This window comes from Lontra canadensis, unplaced genomic scaffold (assembly GCF_010015895.1).
Source record: "Lontra canadensis isolate GAN:19392208 unplaced genomic scaffold, GSC_riverotter_1.0 scaffold8, whole genome shotgun sequence".
Lineage (NCBI taxonomy): Eukaryota > Metazoa > Chordata > Mammalia > Carnivora > Mustelidae > Lontra > Lontra canadensis.
In genome coordinates, this window is record NW_022631002.1 from 26,153,546 (window position 1) to 26,168,844 (window position 15,299).

At 57.1% G+C, this 15,299-nt stretch overlaps 1 protein-coding gene across 5 annotated transcripts in view; it reads right to left on the bottom strand.

Annotated features, from left to right (window-relative positions):
• Positions 1 to 1,760: 1,760 nt before the first annotated feature.
• ADGRG1 (adhesion G protein-coupled receptor G1) overlaps positions 1,761 to 15,299 on the bottom strand; it is a 38,198-nt gene continuing 24,659 nt past the window's right edge. For all 5 annotated transcript variants that reach the window (XM_032854375.1, XM_032854374.1, XM_032854377.1 and 2 more), the window contains exons 2-14: positions 13,560 to 13,657; positions 12,580 to 13,002; positions 11,811 to 11,943; positions 11,071 to 11,218; positions 10,380 to 10,511; positions 9,931 to 10,047; positions 9,671 to 9,716; positions 9,315 to 9,418; positions 8,192 to 8,310; positions 6,181 to 6,449; positions 4,850 to 4,958; positions 4,221 to 4,489; positions 1,761 to 3,075 (exon numbers count right to left, since the gene is read on the bottom strand). In XM_032854375.1, the coding sequence (XP_032710266.1) occupies positions 2,945 to 3,075; positions 4,221 to 4,489; positions 4,850 to 4,958; positions 6,181 to 6,449; positions 8,192 to 8,310; positions 9,315 to 9,418; positions 9,671 to 9,716; positions 9,931 to 10,047; positions 10,380 to 10,511; positions 11,071 to 11,218; positions 11,811 to 11,943; positions 12,580 to 13,002; positions 13,560 to 13,623 (2,064 nt within the window). In that variant the 5' untranslated portion in view covers positions 13,624 to 13,657 and the 3' untranslated portion in view covers positions 1,761 to 2,944. The remainder of the gene's footprint in view (positions 3,076 to 4,220; positions 4,490 to 4,849; positions 4,959 to 6,180; positions 6,450 to 8,191; positions 8,311 to 9,314; positions 9,419 to 9,670; positions 9,717 to 9,930; positions 10,048 to 10,379; positions 10,512 to 11,070; positions 11,219 to 11,810; positions 11,944 to 12,579; positions 13,003 to 13,559; positions 13,658 to 15,299) is intronic.

The following is a 15,299-nucleotide window of genomic DNA, read 5'->3' on the forward strand; positions in this document are numbered from 1 at the left end:
CGAGCGCAGGCTTTAGAGTCAGACACACCTAACTCAGACCCTCTTCTCAGTACCTGGGGACCTCTCTGACCCTCAGTTTCTTCTTCTGTAAAGCAGAAACAGCAATAGGGCTGCCATAGAGGGCTGTGTTAGGGTTCGAGGAGACCGGTAACATGCCAGGCACAAGCCTCGCTTGTGAGTGGTGTTAATGCACCTTCCCTCACACCTATGGGTTGAACAAGACTGGGATCAATCCCATGACTGCTGGGGCCCCAGGGGGAGAGGACAAGCTCTGCAGGCCCCAGCCTTCCCTGCACAGACCAGATAATAGGAGAGGTGGGATGGGGTGTGCAGGAGTGTGGGCTTGGAGGTTGGTGAGGCCTGGGCTGGCGTCTGTCTTGGGCTGACGTCTGTCCTGGCCACGTGGTGGCTGGGTGAGCTTGGACGAGCTGTCTGCTGCTCTGAACCTCTTACAATACATGCAAAGAGCTCATGAGATCATGCGAGTGGAACTGTCCAGACCGCCGGGCGTGGCCACGGTCGCTATCTCTTTACAACTGTCCCCACTGCGCAATTACTGTCCTATCGCCCAGCTGATCACTGGTGGCCCAGACGGGAAGTGGGAGCAGCAAACACACATGGGGGGCAGCACAAGGGAAGAGGAGGGGCTGACCACTCAGGCTCCAGATCTTATGGCTCTGAGGAAGTCGTGTGGATGAGGCCAGGTCCCTTGGCGTGGTCCCATGGTCACTGCAAGATCCAAGGTAGAGAGCACCCCATCAAGAAGGCATATCCCCCTAGCATCCCCCAGCAGGGTCCGAGCTAGACACGCTCTACCCTGGGGGACCCCCCCCCAGCCCCTTCCCCTTCCTCCCACACAGCGTGCAGGCAGGATTCTGTTTCCCACAGGCCCTCTGGACCTGGGGAGGGGTGGGGAGAGGATGTCGGGGACACTCATAGGTCATGCAGGGCAGGGGGCTCTGGCATGGTACCCCAGGCACTTCCTCTGCGGGGAAGACTTGGGGGCACATGGGAACCACGGGGCCTGTCCCACCTCCCTCCCAGTGGCAGCCAGGTGAGGTGAGATGGTGGACAAGTGCTCTGTGAACTGCAACCTGCTGTGCCCACTGCTGGGGACCCATCCTGGCACAATGACCCTCAGAGGGCTCACGGGGTCCTGTTTGTGAAGAAGGGCCTGGAAGGAGGGACCCAGTGCATCTAGCACACCTGGAAAGACAGGACCAGGGAGTGGGGGAGCAGCTGGGAAAGTGGCAAAGTTAGCTGGGCAGGGCCATTACCCTGGCGTCACCTCTCTTGGGTCTCACTGGGGCTGGGGGCGGGCCTGGAGCCACGTGCAAAGCCCTGGGCCCCCCCCAAATCCCAGGGCAGATGGAGCTGTGACTTTGCTCTCTGCCAACTTCCACCAGTGCCAGCTTGTCCCAGTGGCTCCGGGAAGGCTCCAGTCTCCAGGAACAAGGTCTCCAGGCTTCTGGCTGCCTCAGTCCATGTTCCATGCCGTAGCGATGTCTGCACACGCAAACCTGGTTGGGTCCTTCTGAGAACAGTGGTCCTGCTCTCCAAGGCCTTACAGCCCAGTGAAGTACACAGTGAGAACCATCAAGTGGTCTGTCCAGCACTTGATGTCCTGGGAAGGGGGACCCCAGCCCGAGGCCCTCCCTGCTACTTCCTGATTGGCCTGTTTTTGTCGATGACTCTTGATAGAAGCACAGAAGAAAGTGCTCCAGATGTTTACACTGGTTTATTAGGCAATAACAAGCTGATTTTTATTTCTTTTTCTGTGTGCTCTTCTACAGTTTCCAAATTCTCTACAATGAACATCTACTTCTTTCAATTCAAAAGACAAATGAGATAGTGCTTAAAAAGAAAGTCCTTCCCCATCCTTAAGGCTGAGATCCAGATCAAATGTTGCCTCCTACAGGAAGTCTTCCTGGATCCCCAGCAAGGAATGGTGGCTCCCCTCATAGTTCCAACCTCTTAAGAGCTCGTTGGGCTCTCTGCCAGGGCCACCAGGGGATGCACGCCTCCGTCTTCCCAGTACTGGGGCAGAGACAAATTTGTACTGCTACGCTCCACAATTCTTGCCACAAGAGGGCTTTGAGAGAAGCTGGGGGTCCGTTTGAGGGGTGGGCTTGACAGTGGTGACCAAGGGCAATGCAGCTTATAGAAAGGCCCAGAGGGACAGATAGACCTAGCCCAGCCCAGAATGTCTACACTAAGCCTGAGTCAAGGGCGGGCAAAGGCCCGTCCAGTAAAGAAAGGTTTATAACAGGCACCCAGCCGCTCTTTGGAGCCACAACCCAAAATCCAGCCCTGGAATTGGGACCCTGCCCAGGACTGAGTGGGGGGCTGGAGAGCGAGGGCTAGGGAGGCTGATGGAAGGCCCTGGGCTCAGAGGTAGAGGAGCTTCTGCTATGCTCCAGGAGGGGCTCCCCTCCTCCAGGGATCTGGCTCAAAGCTCTGCACCAACCCCATGCGCCCTGAGTACCACTCTCAGGCTAAAATGACAGGAGCACAGAGTGTCCTTGTGGAGATTGCCAGAGACAGAGCGGCTAGGGCCGGGGGCCTAGGATGCTGCCAGGCCTCAGAGGACCAGGACTCGGCCTGGGGGCCCGTGGGCTCCCACCTGCTGCCATGAGGGCTGGGCCCAGTGGTGGTGAGTTCAGCTAGGCCTGCGGCCCCCAGTGAGGACAACAAGGTTACGGTCCCTCTCCTGAGCCCGTGTGAGCTGGACTGGGGCACCGAGCAGTCCGCAGGCCAATCCGGAAGGCCCGCCTGGGAGTCTGGCTGCCGAGGGCAAAAGCCCCCTCCCCCGGGAGGAGCTTGGGCCTTCTCCCGGAGTCTCTGGCTGCCCTAGGTGTCAGGCCTGGCTGTGGGGGTGGCAGGCGGGGGTGAGGTGAGGCCGCATCTCTGTTTCCTCACGCAGCTCCCGGTGGGTGGCGGCGGCCTAGATACGGCTGGACGAGGTGCTGCCGGAGCTGATGGGGAGCCTCGCGCTGTCTGAGCTGTTCTTCAGCGGGGAGGGCCCGCCCCGGGCCTGCAGCCGCATAGCCCAGTACCAGAGGAAGATGAAGAAACCTGCAGGCAGTAATGGGATGCGGGGTTCAGTGGGTGGGGGGTGGTCCTGCCCCTTCCCCTCCTCCCTACCCAGGCTACCAGCATCCCTGTGACTGGGAGGGGACCCCACCATGCACCAGACACTGTGCAATGGCCTGAGCCCCAACTCATTTTATTCTTTCAAGGTTCTCATGAGGTCAGGCCTACTCATTACTATTCTGTTTCACAAACAAGGAAACTGAGGCCCAGGGAGGTAACAGGCCTTGGGGGAACCAGGAGTTAAACCCTGGTATTCAGACTCCAGACTACCTGTTTAAGTACCTCTGGGACAGAACAGAGGGGCATGTGTGTCTGTGTGTATCTGTCTGTCTGTCCTTGGGTGGTGGGGGTGTGTAGAGCGGTGCAGGTAGAAGAACCCCGCTGGCATTAAGCCCCTGCCCTCATGATTCAGCCCTCTACTCCACTCCCCTCTGCCCCTCCAAATATCCTTCAGCCTCACTGCCCCTCACCATTCTTCCATCCAACAGCCTAGCGCTAACCTCAGGACCTTTGCGCTTGCTCCTCCCTCTGCCTGGCACACTCCATCCTTAGACCAGACCTCCTCAGCCTGTGCCACACACATGCATCCCCAGGTATCTGTTACAATGCAGATCTGATTCAGCAAGTCTGGGGCGATCAGAGCCTATACTTCTAGCAAGCTCCCCATGATGCTAAGGCCCACAGGCTAGGCTCACACATGGAGTCACATGGCCCTTGGTCTCTCCCTGGCTGGACCCTTCTGTTGTCTTCAAATGTCTCCCACAGAGGCCTCAGCCCAGCCCAGATTTTTCATCACATCTTCACTCGAACTGCCCTCCTCTCAGAGGGGCTGTGTGCTTGCTTGTCACCCCGGGTCTTTCCCACAGGAGATGAGCTCCATGGAAGGAAGGCCCTCACCCAACCAGTTCACAATGTTAGCCCCAAGGCTTAACACAGGGCTGACACAGAGCAGGTACTCAATAAAGACTTGTCTACTATGGCCTGGCGGGGAGGGGCACTTTACAGCTGGGAAGACCGAGGCCTAGAGAAGGGAAGCCTTCGATTTGAGTCCATATCCTCCCTGCCCTGTGCCCCACGTGTGGGCCCCAGGCCTGGGGGCCAAGCGGTGGGGTCTTCTCCACGCCTACCTTGGAAGGAGGTGACGATGCTGAAGAAGTAGAGGACGACAAGCTGGAAGGTGCCGGAAGCGAAGGAGAAGAAGACCAAGGCCCAGGGCAGACCGAGGACCAGGCTGAGACCCAGCAGCGTCAGCACGTGGGGCCACTTCTGGGCATGGGGGCGCAGCCGCAGGATCTGCACCACCATGGTGCCCAGCATGGCCGTGTTGAACAGGAACACCAGGCTGAAGAGGCCCAGGTTGGTGACATGGTTGACCAGCGAGTCCCGGATCCAGCACCTGGGGGCAAGGGTTCAGTGCACAATGGCGGGGCTGGCGCCTCAGTGAGCCCGAGTGCCCAGAGACACCGCGGACTCCTGGGGCGACATTATTTTCCAGCTCTCCTCTGTGCCTTCATCCTCTCCAGCCTATTCCCACTCGTGCCAAGAAACCCAGGTGCGGCTCAAGGTCACCAACGAGAGACGGGCAAATCTGGGCCTGTTTTCCCCCTGCCTGACCCCCCAGCCACCGCCAGGCTGGCACCTCCAGCAGCCCCAGGGTCCAGGAAACCCCCCAACCGGCAAGGCCTCAGCCCAGGCTGCTCTGTGGCCCCTGAACCACAAGGCCCATGTTCCAGCCCTGCCACACTCAGCCACTCACATGGAAGGGTAGATGACACTCTGTGGGGTCTTCTGGACAGCCAGGATAATGGGGCCATAGTTGTTCACATCCACAAGAGCCACCAACATCACCAGGAAGATAGGGAAGCCTGCAGGCCACAAAGCATGGAGCTCAGCCTCCCACCCTCTGAGGCACGCCCCCTCCCCTGCCCTCCGGCAAGACCTTCTCCCGGGCTTATGCTCTGCTCCATCTGGGGTGGGTCCTCTGTGATCAGACCCTCCCCTTCCCGTGCTCCAGTTTGGGTTTCCCATAGGGAGCCCTATCTCCCCTGACCTTCCCCCTTCCACCATCCCAGGGGGCCGTGGGAGAAAGGGTCTACATTTCCCTGCCGAGGGGCAGGATGTCAGAAGGGAAGATGGGAGGCACAGACTGGGAGGGTGGGGGACAGCTGAAGGGGGGACTTCCAGAGTCTGCACTGGGCCTTGACCTTGTCCATGGGCTGGAGCTGGAGAGCTCTCCAGAAAGGTTCACCCACCACCAAACACTGGGGTCTTGACACAGAGCTAACTCTGAAGGAATTTTATGTAAAACAATGGAGTGAGCCAAGAAAGGGCCAGATGAGAAACACAGAGGAGCAGCAAGTTGGGTGAGGGACATGGGGAGTTGTGCCCCCTGGGCCTTCAAATCTGACTGAGAGGTCTTGGCCATGGGTAAATTGGGTGGTCTTGGCCAAGAACAAATGCCAAAGCTATGCGGAATCTGCTACATAAGTTTAAGAGGATCCACAGACAGAGCCACCACCAGCCTGGGTGAATTAGGTGAGTGGAGGACTGGATGACAGCCCACTCCTCCCCCAACTTTGGTGCCTTTGAGCAGTGCACAACCTGCACATCCATACGCAATACCTCTGTCTGCAAACCCCCTTTTAGAAGAGTGAGCCATGTGGAGAATATGTGTTTCTTTTTTTTTTTTTTAAAGATTTTATTCATTTATTTGACACAGAGATCACAAGTAGGCAGAGAGGCAGGCAAAGAGAGAAGGGGAAGCAGGCTCCCTGCTGAGCAGAGAGCCCGATGCAGGGCTCGATCCCAGGCTCCTGAGATCATGACCTGAGCCGAAGGCAGAGGCTTAACCCACTGAGCCACCCAGGCGCCCCGAGAATATGTGTTTCTTGGGGCAGTGCTCACCACTTCATCTTCCTAAAGGGAACCTTAACCTAGCCAAGGTCAAGAACAAACGAGAATGGGTGGGTGAAGGAAACAGTGAGAGAACAATCAGAGAGGTAAGCAGAGAAGTGGAACCAGGTGCCTGCGTTTTACCAAGTAGGAGAGGCAGGTCTGGGGGCCCAACAGCGCCCTCTACCAACTTACCCCAGCCCATGATGCTCAGCTTGAGCAGGTAGCCAGGGACATAGGTGCCAAAGACCTCAACCACCAGTCGGTAGAGGTTATAGCCCTCAAGGCCCATCCAGCAGAGGCAGGCGAGCAGAGAGAAGTGCAGGAAGATGGCACTGGCACGGCAGCCAGCCTCGGAGCCCGTCAGGGCCACTGGCTCACTCAGCAGGAAGCTCACGTCCAGCAGGAAGACGGCCAACAGCAGGTTCATGTGCACTTTGATGGTGTAATCTCGAGGCTTCCTCCTACACATGAGAGGGAGTGGGGTCACCCTGGTGGCCAGCTTGGAAAGGTGGTGGCTGGACTCCTCCTCCAGGCAGCCTTCCCAGGGTACACACACACACACACTCTCTATCCCATCCCTATGGCTGCAGCCAGGTCATTCCCCACAGGTCCCTGTGCACCTACTGTGTGCCAGCACCCACAGGCTCGGGCTCCATGAGCACATTGAACAACAGATTTAGCCACGGAGAGAGCAAGCAGGACAAATCCAGCCACTATAGTCAACCAGATGCTCCCAGAGCTAGAGGGAAAAGACTTTGGATTTGTTGCTGTTTTTGGAGAATCCATGCCACCTGTCTGTCTGCATAGTCATGTGTCTGTGAGACTGACTGTGGGGGGAGAGGAGGACAGTATGTCTGTCTGTCTGCAGGTTTGCAAGTCTGTGAGCACATCCCAGCACCTCTCCCACCTCAGGACTCTACCCAATCCAGGGAGGCACGGCTGGCATTTCCTCCCTGGGCCCCCTCCTGTGCACTGCCCAGCACCACCCACCTCCTGTGCCAGAGGGCAGGACAGGATAGCTACGCCCACCCACCCCTGCCACCAGCTACTGCCTTGGGCTGCTCCCTCCCCCCACAGTTCACTTGTCTATTAAGTTTATGAAGTGGGAGGACAGCCCCCCTCATTGGGTAAAGCCTCAGTCCCTAAGGTTCCCTGGCCCCGTCCTTGGGCACTCTTGTGATCAATGGGTAGGGCTGGGGGCTTGGCCACTGCCCCCTGGCCTCCCCTGAGCCTGCCAGGTGTCCCCTGTCACCACTCCAGCCCCACCATGTGCACAGCTGCAGGCTCATACAACACAGTCACTTAGGTGCCCGCAAGCACACGACTCCATCCCCCCTTCCTCGCACCTGCAAGCATGTAAGCACACTCTAGGTGCTCGCACCCACAGAATTTAGAGCGTCCCCCCTGCATGCAAACGGACCCAGGCCCAGGCTGCAGGTGGACCTCCACTTCAACCAAGCTCAGCGCTGACCATCCAGACCCGTCCATGCAGCCAGTGTGAGGAGAGGTGAAGGCACTCCTTCCTCCACCAAAGCCTTCGCGCAGGCACCTTCTTCCTCAAGACACCCAAATGACAGAAGTGGAATGACAGAATCTTCCATGGGGGGGGACAGGGTAGGCTTTGTCAAACCTGAATGCTCACAGAGGTCAGGCCTTAAATCAGACACTGGATGTACGCCTGCCTCTGCCCCTTCCTTGCTGTGTGGCCTCAGGCAAGTCCCTTACCCTCTCTGAGCTCTCTTCCACAGGGCCCTTGTGAGGACTGAACCGATTTCATGCTGAACCGATTTCATGCATGTAAATCACTAGAACAGTGGGTAGCATGTGGGAAGCTCCAAGAAGGTGTTAACCATGATTATAATTGTTAACATCCTATTATTACGGGCCCCCAGGGGTGATACATCTGATTCTTCCAAGGCAGAAATCTAGATTTTTATGTCACCTCTCCCTGTGTTCAGTGTTGGGAGATAATAAAGTTTTTAAGTATCATGTCATCTGAACACCACGGATCTGAGGAGACACAGCCCCCGGGGGTCGGCTGACTTTAGTTCCCAGGGCTCCTTCCTGCAACCACACACACATTTGGGGGTGAATCAAGCCGATCTCCAGGGTGGGTCTCCATGGTTTGGGGTCCCGGCTCAGGGGCCCAGAATGAAGGTTCTCCCTACCCTGGCCTTACCCCCACCCCTCCTCCAGGCCCTACCTGGAGCAGAGGTAGGCAGCAATGGTGAGGACGCAGGCCAGAGCAGAGATGACACAGCCCACGTAGGAGACGAGGGTCAGGTAATGTTTGTGTACGGCATCTACCTCCACAGAGGCGACCTGGGTCCAGGAGACAGGCGGGGGCTGGCCTCAGTGTCCCCAGCTTGACACTGAGGGATTGCCCCAGGTGAAGGCCAACCTGAGCCTCCCAGGGGGGCCTGGGGCATCTGTGAACCACCACCACCCAGAGCTGAGCAGAGGCTGGTCGGTGAGTGCATTCTTTGTAAGGGGAGGGGGTCTACAGTTCTCACTGACTCCTCAAAAGGGTCCCCCACCCAGCACAGTCAAGAACCCTCCACTAGAGGGCACCTGGGTGGCTTAGTCGGTTAAGAGTCTGCCTTCAGCTCAGGTCATGATGTCAGGGTCCTGGGAATAAGTCCCATATGAGGCTGTCAGCTCAGCGAGGAGCTGGCTTCTCCCTCTCCCTCTCCCCCTCTCTCCACCCATGCTCTCTCACTCTCTCTCTCAAATAAATAAGTAAAATCTTAAAAAAAAAAAAAAAAAAAGGACTCTCCACTAGAGAATCCCTTTTCCAGCCTAGCACTCATTTTTTTTCTAGAACTCAATACCGGCGTGAGCATCCCACACCCAGGGATGTTTGGAAGACCACTTTGATCCTCAGAAGCTGGGTCCCAAGATTCTGGGAGACTGAATCTAGGACACAAAGCTTCTGTGATCTTGGGGACACTGAAGTCCGTTGTGAGGCCCTCCACAATGGGCCTTAGTATCCCCTCGAGGGCTCTTTGGAAACATACTTGTGCCCTTCCCTCAGCCTGTGGAATCAGAATTCTAGGTTAGGGCCAGGAATCTGCATTTTTATCATGCACCCAGATTTGGGAATAAAGAACAACAAAGTCTTTAGTGACCAGCTCTCTTGCTTGCTAGCTGTGTGACCTTAGGTAAATTGCTTAAGTTCTCTGAGCCCCGGTTTCCCCATCTATAAAATAGGACAGCAACAGGAGACACCTTGGAGGTTGGTGTGGGGAACAAATGGCATATTTGTGGAAGGTGGCTGGCAAAGCTAACCCAGGGTATGGCTGCAGGGCAGGAAGGGGACCACTCACCATCAGCACCGCAAAATACGTCAGGTGGTTGCAGTGGCAGGATGTCTGCGTCTCTCTCCGGTTGGTCTCACAACCAGCATCACTCCAGCTCCCTAGGCCGCTCACTGTGGAAAGGTTCTGTGATGCTCTGATCAAGGCCAGTCCCTCAGGACCCCACTGGACCCCCCCAAAATGCGTAATTGTGCCACTCTTCTGAGCCTTTGCTTCCCTTGGCAAATATCTAGTCTGCCATCATTCCTTCTTCAAAGCCCACTTCCTCCAGGAAGCCCTCCCTGATTAACCCCATCTCCCCCACTCTCCAGGACCCCCTTTCTCCTCCAGATATCCACCCAGCTCAGAGAACCCTCCACACTCACACGTTGGGTCTTCCACCCAGAATACGCACTGGAGAGTCACATTTTTCTGTAGGGACAAGAAAGAAGAGTGGACCCCATTATAGCCTGCTCCTTTCTGGGCCATGCAGAGGAAGTCAGTGTCAGGCCACCATCTTGCGTGGACCTGACCGGCTGAGGTCCTCAGCCAGCTGATCATTTTGTTAAAGACGAGAGGCTCAGAAAGCAGGGCAGAAAAGACAAGCAGGGGCCCTCGTCTCCTTGGCGGGTTTGCCTGCACTCACCGGCTGTGGCTGGTGCTGGAAGGTGAGCACCACGGGCTCTGAGAGGTTGGCTACTTTGGTGTTCTGCACGACAATACCCAAGACCTTCTCACCCAACACTTGACTGGAATTCTTGTCCTAGATACATGAGATGGGGGAGGAGAGGAAGGGTGTGAGGGCTCAAGGCTGAGAAGGCCCAGACATCCCCTGGTTTCTCTAGACTCCTGTCTCTCCCCCACACATTGCTCTGAGATGCTGAGTCTCCCTCTGGCAACAATTCTCGCACATGTAGTCATTTACACTGTAGCGAAAACAACATAATTTAGCATTCTCCTGGGGAGATTCGCACGTCACAGTTACATTTCTGACCTTACAAGGAAAGGCTCTGACTTCTGGATGAGGGGGCTTGGCTCTATGCCTGCCTTCTACCTCCCCATCAGACAGAAACTGCTTTCCCTGGGGCTCCCCACCTGGAACAGAGCTTGACTGCTGAAGTCCACCAGGAGGAGTCTCTTTTCGGCCTCCCCTCTCCGGCCTTTGGTCTTCTGGAAGAGCGTGCCGGGCAGTAGCACAGAGTACTCTTGGATCTCGCTCTGTCCCTCCTGCAGACCAGAATCCCCGTGAAGCTCAGCCAGAGATGGGCTCTGAGGCCTCTACCTACCCACGCCCCTAACACCTTCCCAGGCGCTGCCATCTTGAAGCCTGCCTCCTCCTGGAAGCCCTCCTTTTCTTGGCTCCAGTGTTGGCTGGGAAGCCTGGTGGGTTGAGCCCAGGGTTCCGGGGGCAAACAGGCCTGGGAGACTGCTGTGCCATCTGGGCTACCCGGGGTGGGGAGGATGAGGGCAGCGTGGTGGCTCCTGACTAACAGGCCCACGCAAGGGGCAGTCTCAAGACTGACATGCACACACAGGTGTCTTGGGGTCTTCTGTTCACACGGGGGGTACAGTGGGAGCCTCTGATGCCATTCACCCCACCCCACCCCCTCCCCACCCTCTGCCAGGAAGGGTCCTGTGCTGCGGGGCAGCCGCTCCCAGGGTATTCCCTGGGCCCGAGACCTTCCTTGTCAGCACAGATCTGGCTCCCAGAGGCCCCTGGGGAGGGGTGTGTTCATGCTTCCATGTCTGCTTCCAGCCCCGGCCAGCCTGGCCCCTGACCCCTGACCTCACGCCTGGAGTGGATGTGCAGGCCCTCGAGGCTGGCGGTGGGCTGCAGCTTCCACACTGTGGCGTTGACCAGATCCTCCTCAAAGGACAGCGTGTCCCCAGGGAACTTCACAGAGGTCAGCTTCGACTCCAGGCTCTGCAGCCTCCTGGCAGGGGGAGAAGGGGCCGGGAGGTTGATCCTGGCGGGCAGGAAGATGGAGCGAGACGGGGAATCTCGGCGGAGACACAGGAAAAGAGACAGACTGAGACAGGGGAAGGAGGGTCAGGGGGCAGCAGGGAGGGGACAGGAGAGAAAACAGCCCTAGGACAGTGCTGGCTTGGGACAGAGAAGGCCTGTGGGTGAGTGGGGGCGGGGGGGTGAGAGGAAGCTGAAATGACAGAGCAAACAGGAAAGGGGGGCGATCCCAAGCACGAGGTTCCAGGCCCAGCTGTGCCTGGACTGACCCGCTCTGTGGCCATGGAACAGCCCTACCCATCTTCGGGCCTCATTCTGTCAAGCTCTCAAATGGGCCCATCGGTTCTTCCTTTTTTGGTGGGGAAGAGGGCTTGGGTGGCTGTCTGGGGATGGTGATATTTGTTTTTACAAAGGTCAGGGGTTTGTCCTGCGGGGCTGGATTTTGATTCCTCCCTAGGAGGTGGAAAGTTGAGGGAACATTCCGGCCCCAGGAGAAGTCTCCATCGAGCCTCCCACTCCAGGTCACTGCCCTGCCACGTCCGGGTCTGGGGGGCCACACTTACTGGCTGGCGGGGGTGGACGAGGGCCTCCTCGAGATCTTTCCAGGGTGCCTCAGAAGCTGGCTGAGCTGCTCGAGGTCCTTTTTCAGCTCGCACATGTCCACCGAGGCATTGTGGGAAGCCTTCTGGGGAGGATCTGGAACAGGGGACAGACAGAGGCTATTAACCAGGAGCCAGATGCCGGCCACACCCATCCTACTCCCATTTAACCCTCTGGTGACTGTGAGGGCCTCTCTCCCCAGTTTTACAGAGGCTGAAACTGAGCCTCCAAGACAGGGGTGAACCCCCCAAGGTCACCCAGAAGCCGGCCAGATGAGGGCTCTGCCACACGGGACCCTCCAGCAACTCTAGCCCCAGCAAGGCCGGCTGGGACACACCTGCCCAGGTGCCCTTCTGTCTACACACCTGGAGCTGGGAGGGCCTACCCCAGGAGGGCTGTGAGGGTGAGGGGTTTCATGGGGCCTCTGGCTTCTGACACCCAGTCCCATCTTTCCACACTTTCTGCTCCCATCCTGGGCAGGCATCATCTTCCTTCACCTGGACCTACCCTGCAGCCTCTGGATGGGACTTCGCCCCTCTGCCTTCACCCCTACCTTTCCACAAACCTTCCTGAAGCACACCTTGAATCACACCACTCCCCTCCTCAGACACCTTCAGTGGCTCCCCACTGCCTGGGAACAAAGCCCAAGGTCGTGACCTGTCACACAGACCCAGTTCACTGCCCGGCCTCCCAGCCTTTGTCCAAGTTGCTCCTGCCCGGAAGTTGCCTTACTGTGGAAGGAGAAGGTGAAGCCGGCAGCACTGGGCAGACTGGTGTTCTGGGGGCTCCACCAGGAGGTGACAGAGGTGGCAAGCAGTGGGGGGCCTGGACCCAGGCTCTCCTTTTTGTGCCGGAAGCACAGGAGTCCAGAGGCTTGGTTACTCAGCAAGAAGTTGCTCTTGCCATAGTGGAGTTGCAGAGTCCCCGAGTGGTGGTTCCAGTACAGGCAGAAGTGGTAGAGGCCCCTGGGCTCAGGGAAGAGCTGGGAGGCTGGGAGCACCGCCGGGAAGGGAGCGTGGATTGTGAGGGCTCCCTCTGAGTTCTTGATGGAGATGTGCAGCTCTGACGTCTGCTTGTAATGGAGGCTGCTCTTCTGTGTCTGGTTCCTCTGGCCACAGAAACGGAAGTCTTCACGGGGCCCCCCACCACGGGTACCTGAGGAGATAAAGACTACAGATGGGACTCTGGGGCAGGGAGCAGCCAGGAGGCAGGAGAGGGGTTTAGACCTTGGGCCCAGAATACTGGATCCCAGCACCTGAGATCCAGCACGTTCCAAGGGCCTATACCTCAAAGATCTGCAAAAATGTAAATGTGCCCTACTCACAAATTACCAGCTTTGAATTATGACAAGAACTAAAAATTAATAATAATTTCAAAGGCAAAAAACATTTCAATAGCAATAAAGTACTTCATGAGGGCATGTCTGCCATAGACTGTCATGCAGGCTGTGCACTGCACAATCATGCTCTGGCTGCAGAGCTGAGTGAGGCCAAAACCCAGTCCATGCTCCCAACCCCAAGCTGTGCACTGTGGGGCTGCATCCCCATAAAGAAGGGATGCCTTTTTCTACAAGATACCATATACTTGTTAAGCTGCATCTAAAGTCCTGTGCCTGCCCAAAGGGATTAGTGGATATGCTGGCAGCTGTCCTATAGATGGGGGTGCTGTAATGTAAGTCACAACAGTCCCGGGGCATCCCTGAGATCACCTACCTTGAACCAGGAAGAGCAGACCTAGCAAGAACAGTACTGTCTGCTGCAGCCCTTGGGCGGCCATCTTCCTCCCCAAGGTCACCCTGAGAAGTCAGCGCCTGAAAGAGGCCAGAAGTGTTAGCCGGGGCCAGATCTGCAAGGTGGTTGGGCCAGCCCTGCAGAGGGGGAGGCCAGTGTATCTCTGGTGTGGGATGTGAGGTAGGGAAGCAAGTGTGGAAATAGCCCATGGGTCTCCCCAGAGCTGCCAGAAGCTGATCATCAAGGGGCAGCGGCCATCTGGAGCCCAGCCGAGTTCAAGTCCTGGCTCCTCCTCACACATGCTGCGTGACCCAGCACAAATCACAGAAAATAGGACAAATAATAGTACTTGCCTCTAGACCCAGCAGTGCTGGGGTCATCTTGGCTAGAATCTGGTGGGCAAAGCTCCACAGCACCAGCTGGAACCACCCCCACCATCCTGCCCCTCCAGGAAAAGGGTGGATCTTCGGGTTCCCCTCCAGGAACCTCACCGTCATCATCCCCAAGACCCAGCTCAGAGAACACCTCCTTCGGGAAGCCTTCCCCAACCCCTCTATAGTCAGTCATGGCCTCCTTTGCTTCCCACCACTGTCCCCCAGGCAGTGCAGGATGGTTCATTCCCTCCTCAGCTAACGAGGCAGCTCCTGGTCCATCTCTCTGGACCCGGCTTAGTGCATGAGGGTTGCTGGACAAAAGCTGAGCAGTTGGAACCGTGAATGAAATGAAGGATCAGCGCTCCCGCAGCGCCCCCTGCAGGGAGCGGTGGAGAAGGGTGCTTCCTGTCCTGACCACCAGGGAGAGCCAGTTCCTAGCTGCCCCCAACTCCTCCTCCCAACCACAGCTGGAAAAAGGCAGAGCTGTGTTCCAATCTGATAGGGAGACACTGTTAGTGTGGCGGAAGTGGGGGGAAGTCTGGTTTCCCCCTCCCAGTCCCACCCCAGCATAGAGTGGGCAGTTCTGCCCCCCCCATGGCCTCCATTAGCTGAACACCAGTCTGCCAGCCTGTGCTCTCCCACCATACCCCTGTACCTTATTCGTTGTCACTTCAACCCTGTGAAGTTGGCCCTCCTGTTGGCGCCTTTCCCAAACAGGGAATGCGAAGCCCAAGGGGTTAAATGACCTGCTCAAGATTATTCCAGAGGCCAGGGCTTTCCCTGCCTGGTCAGGACTGTGGTGCCTTGCAGGCAACTGCATGCCCGCCCCTTGGAGAGAGTGGCCACGGCCAGCCGGCCCCATGACTGAATGAGGCGCCAACACCCATGCAGCCTTCTTCAGTTCACAGGGAACTGTGTGGGGCTGTGGCAATATGTGCCATCATCTGCCACAAGCCAGGTAAAGGGAAGTTGGAGACCTGGGTACTGCACGAGCAGTCTCTGTTTAGAGGAAGCCAAAGGGGGCTTCCAGGAAGAGGTGGCTTTTGGACAGAATATTGGAGGGTTGCATTAAAGGGATGGGGGACCCAGGCAGGAGCTCATTGTCTCCTTCCTTGAACTAACTTGACCCCCTGAAGCTAGAGCCAAGTCTCCTATGTCCCACCATGCATAACGGAAGCCCAATTTCCAGGCCCATGTCAGTCCAGTCATTGGTCAGCTTGACTCATCAGCTTGCCTCTGTGGAGTCACATGACCCCTTAGAAGAAGGCTTTGAAAGTGTTTTAGGGAACAGTCCCTGTCACTCAGGTTGCAATTTTAAGGTTTCACTCTGTCTTCTCTGAGCATTTTG